The sequence below is a fragment of the Anolis sagrei genome, chromosome Y (genome assembly GCF_037176765.1).
Source record: "Anolis sagrei isolate rAnoSag1 chromosome Y, rAnoSag1.mat, whole genome shotgun sequence".
Taxonomy (NCBI): Eukaryota; Metazoa; Chordata; class Lepidosauria; order Squamata; family Dactyloidae; genus Anolis; species Anolis sagrei.
In genome coordinates this window covers 2,706,138-2,721,341 of record NC_090035.1, presented here as the reverse complement: position 1 = coordinate 2,721,341, position 15,204 = coordinate 2,706,138, and the positions used below count along the sequence as shown (strand labels likewise).

The 15,204-nt window shown below is 47.2% G+C and overlaps 1 protein-coding gene across 2 annotated transcripts in view; it reads left to right on the top strand.

Annotated features, from left to right (window-relative positions):
- LOC132780031 (cAMP-dependent protein kinase type I-beta regulatory subunit) overlaps positions 1-15,204 on the top strand; it is a 218,707-nt gene that overhangs the window by 54,053 nt on the left and 149,450 nt on the right. For both annotated transcript variants that reach the window (XR_010908815.1, XM_067461656.1), the window contains exon 4: positions 55-146. Coding sequence is in view for 1 of the 2 variants with exons in the window: in XM_067461656.1 (XP_067317757.1) it covers positions 55-146 (92 nt within the window). In the remaining variant the exon portion in view is untranslated. The remainder of the gene's footprint in view (positions 1-54; positions 147-15,204) is intronic.

Genomic DNA, 15,204 nt, shown 5'->3' with positions numbered 1-15,204 from the left:
CTTTTGACCGAACCTAGACTTATACCTCACCTCCTTCCTCCTCCTCTTCCTCAGGTTATTCCCAAGGACTATAAAACGATGACCGCTTTGGCCAAGGCCATCTCCAAAAACGTCCTCTTTGCTCACCTGGATGACAACGAGAGAAGGTAGGAGACCTTTCCTTGATGATGGTTTATGTTGTAGTTTGTTGTTCTTGGTTGACCATTACAACCTGAGCGCCTGAACCAGATCCCCAAAGATTCTTCAATGGGGAGAAGTTTCTTTCCTCTGCTTTGCAGCTGGCTTTGTCCGCACTTGATCCCTCCCTGCTCCGGCCTTCTCTCGATCCTCCTTTCCATTCAAGGAGACTCTTCCCCAATGGTTATATCTTGGTGTCTCATCTGGGGGCACTAGAAACAATATCATACGAAAGCTGACTGGCAAAACCTGGGGATCACAACCAGACACAGTGAAGACATCTGCCCTTGCGCTGTGCTACTCTGCTGCTGAGTATGCATGCCCAGTGTGGAACACATCTCACCACGCTAAAACAGTGGATGTGGCTCTGAATGAGACATGCCGCATTATCACGGGGTGTCTGCGCCCTACACCACTGGAGAAATTACACTGCTTAACCGGTATTGCACCACCTGACAACCGCTGGGAAGCAGCAGCCAATAGTGAAAGGACCAAGGCAGTGACCTATCCAGCCCACGCCCTGTTTGGATATCAGACAGCACGCCAATGACTTAAATCAAGAAAAGGTTTTCTATGATTTATGGAGACACTCGCTGGAACACCTCAGCAAGCGAGAGTCCAAAAGTGGCAGGCTCAAACCCAGAACCTCAATCAATGGCTGATACCAAATGAGAGACTCCCCCCTGGGCACACAGAGGACTGGGTGACTTGGAAGGCGCTGAACAGACTGCGCTCTGGCACCACGAGATGCAGAGCCAAGCTCAAGAAATGGGGCCACAAAGTGGAGTCCACGACATGCGAGTGTGGAGAAGAGCAAACCACTGACCACCTGCTGCAATGCACCCTCAGCCCTGCCACATGCACCATGGAGGACCTTCTTGCAGCAACACCAGAGGCACTCCAAGGGGCCAGAGACTGCTCAAAGGACATTTAATCAGCTACCAAGCTTGCAAACTTTGTGTTTTGTTTGTTTGTTAAAAATGCAATACAACTGTTTGGTCTGCTCCTGACACGATGAATAAATAAATCTGTATATCGGCTGGCATCTTCTTGCTTAATCCCACTAGAGCCGACCCATTCCATCACTTACCAAATGGCATGTCAACATGGAGATATATCGCAGTTCATTCCATGAGTCAACTTCAGGTTGCCGTTTGCCATGTCCTAATGATTCTTCTTAATGGAGTAAGCCTCACAATCAATGCTTGAAGGACTGTGTCCATAAGATTTGAGTAATGGAGCCGTTCTGAAAGTACACTCACTGTAATGGTTCAAGTGGACGATTTGCTGTCTTGAGCTGAGCTCCAGGAAATCCAGTTTTACGAATTTTCAGCAGAAAACCAATAATAATAATAATAATACTTTATTTATATACCGCTCCATCTCTCCGAGGGGACTCAGAGCGGTTCCCAGGTAACATCACAAAACATACAAAGTAAAAAACAACATAACTGTTGTGGCTGAGATGTTTCCTGATGATGAGGATGATGGGATTCAGATTCCTGGCTCTTTTTCTGTGCCTCAGATCTCTGGGCCTGCTTCTAGGTCTTTTTCTGAGGCTCCCATAGAAAGTGGAGAGTCAACAACACAGCGTTTCTCAGAAGAAAAGAATTTTAACAAAGGAGATAGCGAACAGGTGGGGAGGTTTTTGCCTCCTTCCCACGCTGATACTGAAAGTGCAGAAAGCCATGATAGTGACAGTGACCTGACACGGCAGGCTCATCTTGATTTGCGGGTCAGGTGGAGTTCTCGCCTGGCTGGCAGACGAGAAGCCAGCTCGGGCCAAGGTCATCGCAATGCTTTCATGTTGGTGAGAGCATAATTTTTTTATGTTAGAAAGGTATTTAGGCTTCTTGCAAACCAAGGGAAAGCGTCAGTTCAACGTAGCTTATTAGCCTGAAAGCTTCATAGATTACCTTAGCTGGAAAGCAGCACGCTTGGGATTTCTTGCATTGTGATTCTTGGGGCAATTGTCTTTGCTTGTACCCTGGACTCTGTTTTGAACTTTGCCTATAGGATTGTGCCTCTTGTTTTTATTTGAAGATATTTGGAACTGTATTCTGCATTTTACCTGAATCTTTGGAACTTTGTGATGCTTATTCTTTATTTTGACTTGGATTTTTTTTCTCAATAAACTATAAAACTACAGCTCTTGTGTGATGGTGTTTGGAAGCAAGGTGAAGCTTACTCTGAGTTGCAACAATAACCATAAGATTAGCAAAACTATAAGCATAAAAATTGTCACCATAACACACATATATTAAAAGTAAGCCCAAAAATTTTTGTGTGAGCCCAAAAATTCTAGGGGCCCCGGAAATTAAGTGCAATGCAGCACTGCTGGTCACAGCTGACCTCTAGGGCCAGGGCTTCCCAGTTCTCAGTGTCTATGCTAGAGTTTTTAAGGTTGGCTTTGAGTCCATCTTTCAATCTCTTTTCCTGTCCACCAATATCCCGTTTTCGGTTCTTGAGTTCGGAGTAGAGCAACTGCTTTGGGAGACGGTGGTCAGGCATCCGGACAACGTGGCTGTTCCAGGGGAGTTGATGGCGGAGGACCATCACTTCAATGCTGCTGGTCTTTGCTTCTTCTAGCGCTCTGACATTTGTTTGCTTGTCTTCCCAAGAGATTTGCAGGATTTTTTGGAGGCAGTGCTGATGGAATCCTTCCAGGAGTTGCATGTGACGTCTGTAGACAGTCCATGTCTTGCATGCGTATAGCAGGGTTGGAAGGACAATAGCTTTGTAAACATGCACCTTGGTGTGACGATGTGTAAATTTTATTCCTTTGGTTATGTGTAATTTAAATAGTGGCTTAAGGATGGTAAGTATGTAGGATTGTGTTTTGTTGGAGATAGTGGCTTGGCGTTGGCTGAGTTGCCATAGCAACAGGGGCGGAGCCAACTGCCTCTTCATGGGGCAGCTGTTTTTGAAAGTTGGTCAGTAAGCCGGTGAGCTACTGGTTAGACTGAGTCTCTGGGTGGAGATTCAGGGAATGAGTCAGTAAGCCGGTGAGCTACTGGGTAGACTGAGTCTCTGGGTGGAGATTCAGGGAATGTGTCTGTAGCCAGTGGGCTATAGGGAATTCTGTTAAATAAGCCTTTTAGCTTATTTGTTATCTTAGGACAGTTGTCCAGAAGGGTTACATCTGCTTATAGAAACTTCTTGAAGACTGTGCCTGAGATTACTCATGAAACATTACTAATGTAACCAATCAAGATTTGTGCCTCTTGTGAAGAAACAGTTAAACATGTTATACTTCTGTTAAAATAAACTTGTTACTGTTTTCCTCAAGCCTTGCCTGATACAGTTTCTCCTAAGTTGAACAGCCTGCAGAAGTAAAGTCGAGCCAGGGACAGTAAATGCTACGCTATCAAATGAATAAAGCCTTCTGTAATTAATAATCCCTTTATAAAATAGCTCCTAAGCTGATATTGATCGTTGCCCGGCTTCCCTCACAGATTAGGTGGCAGTAAGTTCAACCACGCTCTTTCACAATTGGTGGCATTCGGTGGCATTAAAACGGTCTCCTTCACACTTGGTCTCCCTATGGATGTCCTGGTCCTCAAACACTCATCTCAGATATTTACATTATGATTCATAACAGTAGCGAAACTGCAGTGATGAGGTAGCAATGAAAATAATGTTATGGTTTGGGGTCACCACAACATGAGGAACTGGATTAAAGGGTCATGGTATTTGGAAGGTTGAGGAACACTGTAGGAAGGGGTTCAGCCTATGTTTTTGTTTCCTTTTTTTTGCTTCTTGTGAGGTGGCAGCTGGCTTCTCCTTGGCCTTGTAAAAAAAAAAAGTCTCTTTTTCTAAGATTTCCAGAAACAAAGGTGGCCTTTGAGATGGCTGGCAACAGCTGTAAGCGCCAGGGGCACCATGCATAATATGCCGCCAGCTGCTGCATCTCCATATTGAGACCGGCCGTAACTGGACACTTCAAGCATTTGGTAACTGCAGAGATTGTCCTGTGTTTTCTGCGTAAAGTGTGCCTGCGTGTGCATTGGTGCGGGTGAAGAAGGGCTCTTTTAGAGTGATGGCTCGTAGCCATAGCTGGTCAATAGCATGCCGCAATTGGGTTCCTTCATCTAGTGCAGTGTTTATCAACCTTCCTAACACCGTGGCGGTTTCTCATGTTGTGGTGACCCCCAACCATAACATTGTGTCATCAAAGACTCCCATGACCGGAATCACTGAGTTGCTGTAAGTTTTTTGGGTTGTATGGCCATGTTCCAGAAGCATTCTCTCCTGACGTTTCGCCTGCATCTATGGCAGGCATTCTCACAACCTCTGAGGATGCCTGCCATAGATGCAGGCGAAACGTCAGGAGAGAATGCTTCTGGAAAATGGCCATACAGCCCAGAAAACCTACAACAACCCAGTGATTCCGGCCATGTGAAAAAGATCTTGGAGTCGTCGTGGACAGGAAGTTAAACATGAGCCAACAATGTGATGTGGCGGCAAAAAAAGCCAATGGGATTTTGGCCTGCATCAAGAGGAGCCTAGTGTCTAGATCTAAGGAAGTCATGCTCCCCATGCTCTATTCTGCTTTGGTTAGACCACACCTGGAATACTGTGTCCAATTCTGGGCACCACAATTCAAGAGAGATATTGACAAGCTGGAATGTGTCCAGAGGAGGGCGACTCAAATGATCAAGGGTCCGGAGAACAAGCCCTATGAGGAGCGGCTTAGGGAACTGGGCATGTTTAGCCTGAAGAAGAGAAGGCTGAGAGGAGATATGATAGCCATGTATAAATATGTGAGAGGAAGCCACAGGGAGGAGGGAGCAAGCTTGTTTTCTGCTTCCTTGGAGACTAGGACGCGGAACAATGGCTTCAAACTACAAGAGAGGAGATTCCATCTGAACATTAGGAAGAGCTTCCTGAGTGTGAGAGCCGTTCAGCAGTGGAACTCTCTGCCCCGGAGTGTGGTGGAGGCTCCTTCTTTGGAAGCTTTGAAGCAGAGGCTGGATGGCCATCTGTCAGGGGTGATTTGAATGCAATATTCCTGCTTCTTGGCAGGGGGTTGGACTGGATGGCCCAGGAGGTCTCTTCCAACTCTTTGATTCTATGATTCTATGTGGGGCCGAGAGCAGGGCCTCCCCAGAAGATCTTAAGCTCCGAGGTAGGACGTAGAAGGAGATACGTTTGGACAGGTACGCTGGACCGGAGCCGTATAGGGTTCTGTAGGTGAAAACCAGCACTTTGAATTGTGCTCGGAATTGGATCCGTAGCCAGTGGAGCTGGCACAGCAGGGGGGTGGTATGCTCCCTGTATGATGCTCCAGTGAGCCCGTTGGACCATTTGCAGTTTCCGAACAGTCTTCAAAGGCAACCCCACATAGAGCGCATTGCAGTAATCTATTCAGGATGTGACAACAGCATGGACCACTGTGACCAGATCTGCCTTCCCAAGGTACGGGCACAGCTGGCGCACATGCTTTACATTCTCTGCACAGAAGCAAAAAGGTCCAGTGGCTTGGCCATCACAAAAACGAGTGCCCATCATGGTGGCTGCCACCTGGTGTCACTGTCGTCACAATTATTTAAAGGGCCGGAGGGAGGGACACAAGTAAGGGAAGCAAAATGCCAAGGAAGATGCCATTCAAAACACAAACAAGCCAGGATTATATATGCATACTCCTCCAGGTGGCATTTTGCTATTCAGGAATACTTTAGAGTTGTTGCTATTAAATTCTGATATTGTCTCCGAGCAGTGAAAATATTTATTGTAGAAGGCTTTCATGGCTGGAATCACAGGGTTGTTGTAGGTTTTTTCGGGCTGTATGGCCATGTCTAGAGGCATTCTCTCCTGACGTTTTGCCTGCATCTATGGCAAGCATCCTCAGAGGTTGTGAGGTCTGTTGGAAGTAGGAAAATGGGTTCATATATCTGTGGAATAACCAGGGTGGGACAAAGGGCTCTTGTCTGCTGGAGCTAGGTGTGAATGTTTCAACTGACCACCTTAATTAGCATATAATGGCCTGGGTTGTTGTAGGTTTTTTCTGGCTATATGGCCATGTTCTAGAGGCATTTTCTCCTGACATTTCGCCTGCATCTATGGCAAGCATCCCCAGAGGTAGTGAGGTCTGTTGGAACTAGGAAAATGGGTTCATATATCTGTGCAATGACCAGGGTGGGACAAAGAACTCTTGTCTGCTGGAGCTAGGTGTGACTGTTTCAAGCATGTGGACAATTTCAACAGAAAGGAGGAAACCATGAAAATGAACAAAATCTGGCTACCATTATTAAAAAAAACTCTAAAATTACAACAGCACAACAACAGAGAGGAAACAAACAAGGACGTCTAATCACCTCTCAACAAAAGATTGTTCCAGGCACTGTCAGGCCATTATATGCTAATCAAGGTGGTCAGTTGAAACATTCACACCTAGCTCCAGCAGACAAGAGTTCTTTGTCCCACCCTGGTCATTCCACAGATATATAAACCCATTTTCCTAGTTCCAACAGACCTCACTACCTCTGAGGATGCTTGCCATAGATGCAGGCGAAACGTCAGGAGAGAATGCCTCCAGACCATGGCCATATAGCCCGAAAAAACCCACAACAACCCAGTGAAAATATTGACATAAGGATATGTCTTGATTTTATTTACTTTTCGAGCATTTGTATCATTCATGTTCAATGGATGGAAGGCTTTCAGACCTGTTTGCCTGTTGCAACGTGACATCCCCTGTTCACAAGTGTTTAAATTACATATTTGTGGGGTGAAGACCACTATTTCCCCCCAAACGAATCCAATATCTTCTGATTTTGCAAGCTAAGTAGGGTCAGTCTTGGTTGCTCACTGGGTAGGACACCCCAAGGAAATAGTATTTATTTACTTATTTATTTACTGGCGATGTTCAAGTATAATATCTGTGGGGTGAGGACCACTGTTTCCCCTCCGAACAAATCCAATTATCTTCTGATTTTGCAAGCTAAGTAGGGTCAGTCTTGGTTGCTCCCTGGGTGGGACACCCCAAGGAAATAGTATTTATTTAATGTATTGTCGAAAGCTTTCATGCTCGGAATCACTGGGTTGTTTTAGGTTTTTTGGGCTTTATAGCCATGTTCTAGAAGCATTCTCTCCTAACATTTCACCTGCATCTATGGCCAGCAGGTGAAACATTGAAACAAAGTTGTCACAATCTCTGAGGGTGCTTGCCATAGATGCAGGCAAAACGTCAGGAGAGAATGCTTCTAGAACATGACCATACAGCCCAAAAAACCTACAACAACCCACTATTTATTTATTTATTCATAACCTCTGAGGGTGCTTGCCATAGATGCAGGTGAAACGTCAGGAGAGAATGCTTCTAGAACATGGCCATATAGCCCGAAAAACTTACAACAACCCACTATTTATTTATTTACTGGTGCAGTGGGTTAAACTGCTGCATTGCTGAACTTGCTGACCAAAAGGTTACAGGTTCAAATCCAGGAAGTGGTGTGAGCTCCTGCTGTGAGCCCCAGCTTCTGCCAACCTAGCAGTTTGGCCTATTTGTTTATTACTCTATTTGTTTATTACTCACTTGTTTATTAATCTATTTGTTTATTACTCACATGCAAATGTGAATAGATCAGTAGGAATCACTCCGGCAGAAAGGTAACGGCGCTCCATGCAGTTATGCTGGCCACATGACCTTGGAGGTGTCTATGGACAACACCAGTTCTTCAGCTTAGAAATGGAAATGAGCACCAGAGTCCCAGAGTCGGACACGACTGGACTTAATGTCAGGGGAAAACCTTTACCTTTACCTTTTACCTGGCTCTATCTCATCGCAAAGAGGACTCAGATCGGCTTCCAAATTGGCAAAAATTCAATGCCATACAAACCTAAACATACAAATACAATATACTAGAGATCTCAATTTATGTCTTTTGTATTGTTTTATGCCATTGAATGTTTGCCATCCTTTGTGGGAAACCGCCCTGAGTCCCCTCGGGGAGATAGGTTATAAAGTTGTTGTTGTTGTTGTTGTTCAATGTATTGTCGAAGGCTTTCATGGCCGGAATCACTGGGTAGTTTTAGGTTTTTTGGGCTGTATGGCCATGTTGTAGAAGCATTCTCTCCTGACGTTTCACCTGCATCTATGGCCAGAATCCTCAGAGGTTGTGAAGTTGTCACAATCTCTGAGGGTGCTTGCCATAGATGCAGGCGAAATGTCAGGAGAGAATGCCTCTAGACCATGGCCATATAGCCCGAAAAAACCTACAACAACCCATTGTTGTTGTTGCACTCTATGTTCCCAACAACCTTCTTGCCTTTCCCACAATTTGTGGTAAGCTGTTATGGTGCAACCCTCTGCTCAGGAAGTCCGGACCGGGCAGCAGCGTGGGTGGATGCTTCCAGGTTGGGGTTCTTGTGTGGGGGGTTTGGGGTGAAAGAAAAGCCCAACAGGTGGTGATGGGAAAGGCAGCTTGGAGCCACATCTGGAGAAGTGCGTGCCTAGCCACACATTCCTGTAGCGGTTCAGCTCTTCGAAGCTGCCTCGAAAAATCCATGCTACTGCCTTTCCCATGATAGCCATTCCAAAGACCTTGCTTCCTCAGTGTGGACCAAGAAGTTGTGTGTATATTTATTTATTTACTTATAATTCGAACTTCTCTGCGGCCATTCCCTTGGGGCTCGGAGCGGCTTACAAGAATGGCTAAAATCTAACACAATTTAAAAGCAATTTAAAACAATTTAAAAAGATCAATATCAAAGATCAAAAGCCTGTCGAAACAGGTATGTCTTCCATGCCCTGCGGAAAGCTGGTAAGTCCCGCAAGGCACGGACTTCAGGTGGCAGAGTGTTCCAGAGCGATGGTGCCACTGCTGTGAAGGCTCTGCGTCTGGTTGCTTGACACTGGGAATTTCCAATAGATCTTGGTCCTCAGAACGGAGGGCTCTCTGGGGTTGGGAGGGGGTGAGGCGGTCCCTCAGGCACATCGGCCCCAGACCATGCAAGACCTTCAAGGTGAGTGCCATCCCTTTGAAAGTGATCCGGTGCTCAATGGGGAACCAATGCAGCTGGAGTAAGATTGGGGTGATGTGGCATCTCATCAGAGTTCCCGCAAGAAGCTGAGCAGCTGCATTTTGTACCAACTTGAGCTTCCAAATCACCGACAGAGGAAGGCCAATGTAGAGGGCGTTACAGTAGTCCAGTCTTGAGATGACCATGGCCTGGATGACCGTAGCCAGGTCGTCCCTGGACAGGGAGGGGGCCAGCCGTCTAGCCTGCCGCAGGGGAAAGAAAGAAGGCGGTTCTGCTCACGGCGGAGACCTGGGCCTCCATTGTCAGCAGAGGGTCCAAAAGGACTCCTAGGCTCTTGACCCCTGTCTCCCATGCTGTTTAACATCTACATGAAGCCGCTGGGTGAGATCATCCGGAGTTTCGGGGTGCGGTGTCATCTGTACGCAGATGATGTCCAACTCTGTCACTCCTTCCCACCTGCTACTAAGGAGGCTGTGGAGGTCCTGAACCAGTGCCTGGCCGCTGTAACGGTCTGGATGAGGGCGAACAAATTGAAATTGAATCCAGACAAGACAGAGGTACTCCTGGTCAGTCACAAGGCCGAACAGGGTATAGGGTTACAGCCTGTGCTGGATGGGGTCGCACTCCCCTTGAAGACACAGGTTCACAGCTTGGGTGTGACCCTGGATTTGTCGCTGAGCCTGGAGCCCCAGGTCTCAGCGGTGACCAGGGGAGCATTTGCACAGCTCAGGCTCGTGCGCCAGCTGCACCCATACCTTGGGAAGTCTGACTTAGCCACGATAGTCCACGCTCTTGTCACATCCCGCCTAGACTACTGCAACGCTCTCTACGTGGGGCTGCCCCTGAAGACGGCCCGGAAGCTGCAACTAGTCCAACGCGCGGCAGCCATGATTCTAACAGGAGTGGAGCGCAGGGAGCACACAACCCCCCTGTTGCACCAGCTCCACTGGCTGCCGATTTGCTACCGGGCTGAATTCAAGGTGTTGGTATTGGCCTATAAAGCCCTAAATGGTTCCGGCCCAAGATACCTATCTGACCGCATCTCGGCCTATGAACCCACCCGGACTTTGAGATCTTCCGGGGAGGCCCTGCTCTCGATCCCGCTAGCCTCTCAGGCACGGTTGGCGGGGACGAGAGATAGGGCCTTCTCGATGGTGGCTCCTCGGCTGTGGAACGCCCTTCCTGTAGACGTTAGGCTGGCACCATCTCTCATGACATTCCGTAGAAAGCTGAAGGCCTGGATGTTTGTGCAGGCGTTTGAGTAATTCAGTGCAATTCTGGTAATCTGAACATAGGAACGGAACAATGGACGACGAATTTGGATCACGCTTGGATGATGAGGCGATCGGGGATGGGATTTGTGATAACTGTGTATTGATGATTGTTTATTAGCTATTAATGGAAATATGTAATTTAACTGTTATTGCATATTAATTATTGCTGTTTTTATTGTCTTTGCTGTTTGGAAACCGCTGTGAGTCGCCCTCGGGCTTGAGATACAGCGGTATACAAGAATAGTAAATAAATAAATAAATTGACCAACGATGACAGGCGTAGTGCCTCGCCATCCAGGGTAGGCAGCTGGACGTCCCCACTGTCCGGCTGACCCAGCCATAGGATCTCCGTCTTTGCTGGATTCACCCTCAACCTGCTGGCACGCAGCCATCCAGTCACGGCCTCGAGGCACTGATGGAAACAATTGGGTACAGAGTCCGGTCGGCCTTCCATCTTCAGCACCAGCTGAGTGTCATCAGCGTACTGGTAACACTCCAGCCCAAAGCCTCGAACCAGCTGAGCAAGTGGTCGCTTATAGACGGCAAACAAGAGAGGGGAGAGAATGGCCCCCTGAGGAGGAACCCCACAAGAGAGAGAGGGGGGACCTCTCGGAGACCAGGCCTCCACTCTCCCCTCGCTGTCCACGGTTGTGAAGAAAGGAGGAACCAGTTTAAAGCTGCCCCCCTGACTCCCAACAGCAGCAAGGCGGTGGGTCAAAAGATTGTGGTCGACTGTGTCCAATGCTGCTGTGAGATCCAACAACACAAGCAGCGCTGACCCGCCCTGGTCAAGCTGGCATCGAAGGTGATCCGTGATATGTATGTTTGTGTATCTATATGTATATCTAGGCTGGAAGAGCACTTTGGTTTTCCAGCCAATCCCACTCCAGTGCCAGAGATACAGCTTCATGGTGTAACATTAGAAAATGTTGACCATTTCCGCTCCCTTGGCAGCCACCTCGCCACAAAAGTCAACATTGACACTGAAATACAACACCGCCTGAGCTCTGCAAGTGCAGCATTTTTCCGAATGAAGCAGAGAGTGTTTGAGGACTGGGACATCCATAGGACGACCAAGGTGCTTGTTTATAAAGCCATTGTCCTCCCAGCACTACTATATGCCAAAATGTGGACTGTCTACAGACATCATACTCAACTCCTGGAACGATTCCATCAGCGCTGCTTCTGAAAAATCCTGCAAATCTCTTGGGAAGACAAGTGGGCAAATGTCAGTGTACTGGAAGAAGCAAAGACCACCAGCACTGAAGCGATGGTCTGCCATCAACTCCGCTTGTTTATAAAGCTATTGACCTAGCAACCCTGCTATACGCCTGTGAAACATGGACTGTCTACAGACGTCACATGCAACTCCTGGAATGATTCCATCAGCGCTTGCCTCCAAAAAAATCCTGCAAGTGCAACATTTTTCCAAATGAAGCAGAGAATGTTTGAGGACTGGGACATCCATAGGGATACCAAGGGGCTTGTTTATAAAGCCATTGTCCTCCCAGCCCTGCTCTATGCCTGCAAAACGTGGACTGTCTACAGACATCATACTCAACTCTTGGAACGATTTCATCAGCGCTGCCTCTGAAAAATCCTGCAAATCTCTTGGGAAGACAAGCAGACAAACATCAGCATGCTGGAAGAAGCAAAGACCACCAGCATTGAAGCAATGGTCCTCCGCCATCAACTCCGCTGGACCGGCCACATTATCCGGATGTCCAACCACCGTTTCCCAAAGCAGTTGCTCTACTCCGAAATCAAGGACAGAAACCGGAATGTTGGTGGGCAGGAAAAGAGATTTAAAGATGGGCTCAAAGCCAACCTTAAAAACTCTGGTGTAGACACCGAAAACTGTGACCAGCAGTGCTGTTGAATTTGAAGAGGCACGAGTCCTACTTTCATTTTTGGTGTGTGTTCGTTCACGGAGTATATCCTGGCTTGTTACTTGTGACTTGTTACTGCCTGGGGGAATCCTTTGTTGAGAGGTGATTAGGTGTTCTTGATTGTTTCTTTTCTGGAGTTACCCTGTGTTTGAGTTTTGCTATTTATATTTACTGTTATAATTTTAGAGGTTTCTTTTAGTACTGGGAGCCAGATTGGGTTCATTTTCATGCTTTCCTCCTTTCTGTTGAAATTGTCCACATGCTTCTTGTGGATTTCAGTGGGTTCTCTGTGTAGACTGAAATGGTGGTTGTGAGAGGGGTGCAGAAGCCGGTGCTAGAAACAATATAATATGAAAGCTGACTGGCACAACCTGGGGATCACAACCAGACACAGTGAAGACATCTGCCCTTGCGCTTTGCTACTCTGCCGCTGAGTATGCATGCCCAGTGTGGAACACATCTCACCACGCTAAAACAGTGGATGTGGCTCTTAATGAGACATGCCGCATTATCACAGGGTGTCTGCGCCCTACACCACTGGAGAAATTACACTGCTTAGCCGGTATCGCACCACCTGACATCCGCTGGAAAGTAGCAGCCAATAGTGAAAGGACCAAGGCCAGCTCATCCCCTGTTTGGGTCTCAGCCAGCACGTCAACGACTTAAATCAAGAAATAGTTTTCTTAGATCTACAGAGACACTCGCTGGAACACCTCAGCAAGCGAGAGTCCAAAAGTGGCAGGCTCAAACCCAGAACCTCAACCAATGGCTGATACCAAATGAGAGACTCCCTCCTGGGCACACAGAAGACTTGGATGGTGCTGAACAGACTGCGCTCTGGCACCACGAGATGCAGAGCCAACCTCCAGAAATGGGGCCACAAAGTGGAATCCTCGACATGCGAGTGCGGAGAAGAGCAAACCACTGACCACCTGCTGCAATGCATCCTGAGCCCTGCCACATGCACAAGGGAGGACCTTCTTGCGGCAACACCAGAGGCACTCCAAGGGGCCAGATATTGGTCAAAGGACATTTAATCAGCTACCAAGTTTGCAAAAATTGTGTTGTTTTTTTTATCTGTTTGTTTGTTTGTTTTATTCTGTTAGAAATGTAATACAATGTTCTGGTTGCGGATGACACGATAAATAAGCATTTCTGGGTTCTCAGATAATATTCGGTGTCCAGGTTGGTTCATCAGGTGCTCTGCTGTGGCTGACTTCTCTGGTTGAGTGAGTCTGCAGTGCCTTGCTAAAATAGGCTCGGATGGAAACAACGCTGTTCCAATAGGCGCATGGATTCGGGGCGGAGGAAGCTGTCGTAACCCGGATAGCCAGATTCTTAGAGATTGCTCTGATGCGGTGAAGGGCTGGGAAAGTTGTCCCCCTCCAGATGCTAGAACCATACAATGTATGGAAAGGGTCAGCCGTCCTTCGCAGACTGTCTGATGTGTGGGAGTGGCGGTTATTTCCTTTTTCTGCTGTGCCAAAGCTTGGCACCACGTGCGCACCTGAATTGTTTCTCTCTTTCCTGGAAACTCACTGGGGTCCGGCAGCTCTTGGCACCGGCACAACTCAGGGCACCACTGATTTGGCCCAAACCTCTCTTATGCAACAGGAGTCCAGACTTTTTCATTATGGAGGTTATGATTTCAATGCCTGCCCCCCACCCTGCCTCTGGGGATTGCTCCTTGGCTTGCAATCACACAAAGTGAGGTCGCTTAAAACAATTTAACGCACTAAAACAAATGAGGTTCAAACATGTCCAGCCATTTAACACAACAAAAAGTTTAACCCACTTCGTACATTGGGATGAAATCATGGTCACAACCTCTGAGGATGCCTGCCACAGATGCAGGTGAAACGTAAGGGAGAATGCCTCTAGAACATGACCATACAGCCCAAAAAAACCTACAACAACCCACTATTTATTTATTCACAACCTCTGAGGGTGCTTGCCATAGATGCAGGCGAAACGTCAGGAAAGAATGCTTCTAGAACATGGCCATGTAGCCCGAAAAACTTACAACAACCCACTATTTATTTATTTACTGGTGCAGTGGGTTAAACTGCTGTTCTGCTGAACTTGCTGACCAAAAGGTCACAGGTCCATATCCTGGGAGTGGGGTGAGCTCCTGCTGTGAGCCCCAGCTTCTGCCAACCTAGCAGTTTGGCCTATTTGTTTATTACTCTATTTGTTTATTACTCACTTGTTTATTAATCTATTTGTTTATTACTCACATGCAAATGTGAATAGATCAGTAGGAATCACTCCGGCAGAAAGGTAACGGCGCTCCATGCAGTTATGCTGGCCATATAACCTTGGAGGTGTCTATGGACAACACCAGTTCTTCAGCTTAGAAATGGAGATGAGCACCAGAGTCCCAGAGTCGGACACGACTGGACTTAATGTCAGGGGAAAAGCTTTACCTTTACCTTTTACCTGGCTCTATCTCATCGCAAAGAGGACTCAGATCGGCTTCCAAATTGGCAAAAATTCAATGCCATACACACCTAAACATACAAATACAATATACTAGAGATCTCAATTTATGTGTAGAACATGGCCAGACAGCCTGAAAAACCTACAGCAACCCAGGGTACTAATAGTTGAGGACCAATCAGAGTGCAGACACGACACATGAACAACGTGTGCACTTGATAACAAACTGACGTTGTTCTGGTACGGCTGTACCAGGAGCTCCAATTTTATTTGCTTTGTATTAAATGTTTGTTTGCAGTCTTAGATTTCAGGGACTCTGCAGAAAGGTGGCTTCTTTTGGTTGCAGTCATAGGGCAAGTCACCTGTCCATCATCATTAAGTTTTGGTTCCGCCCCTTGTTCAGGGCAATTGGGAAGGGAAGGGAGCCATTTTTTAGTTAG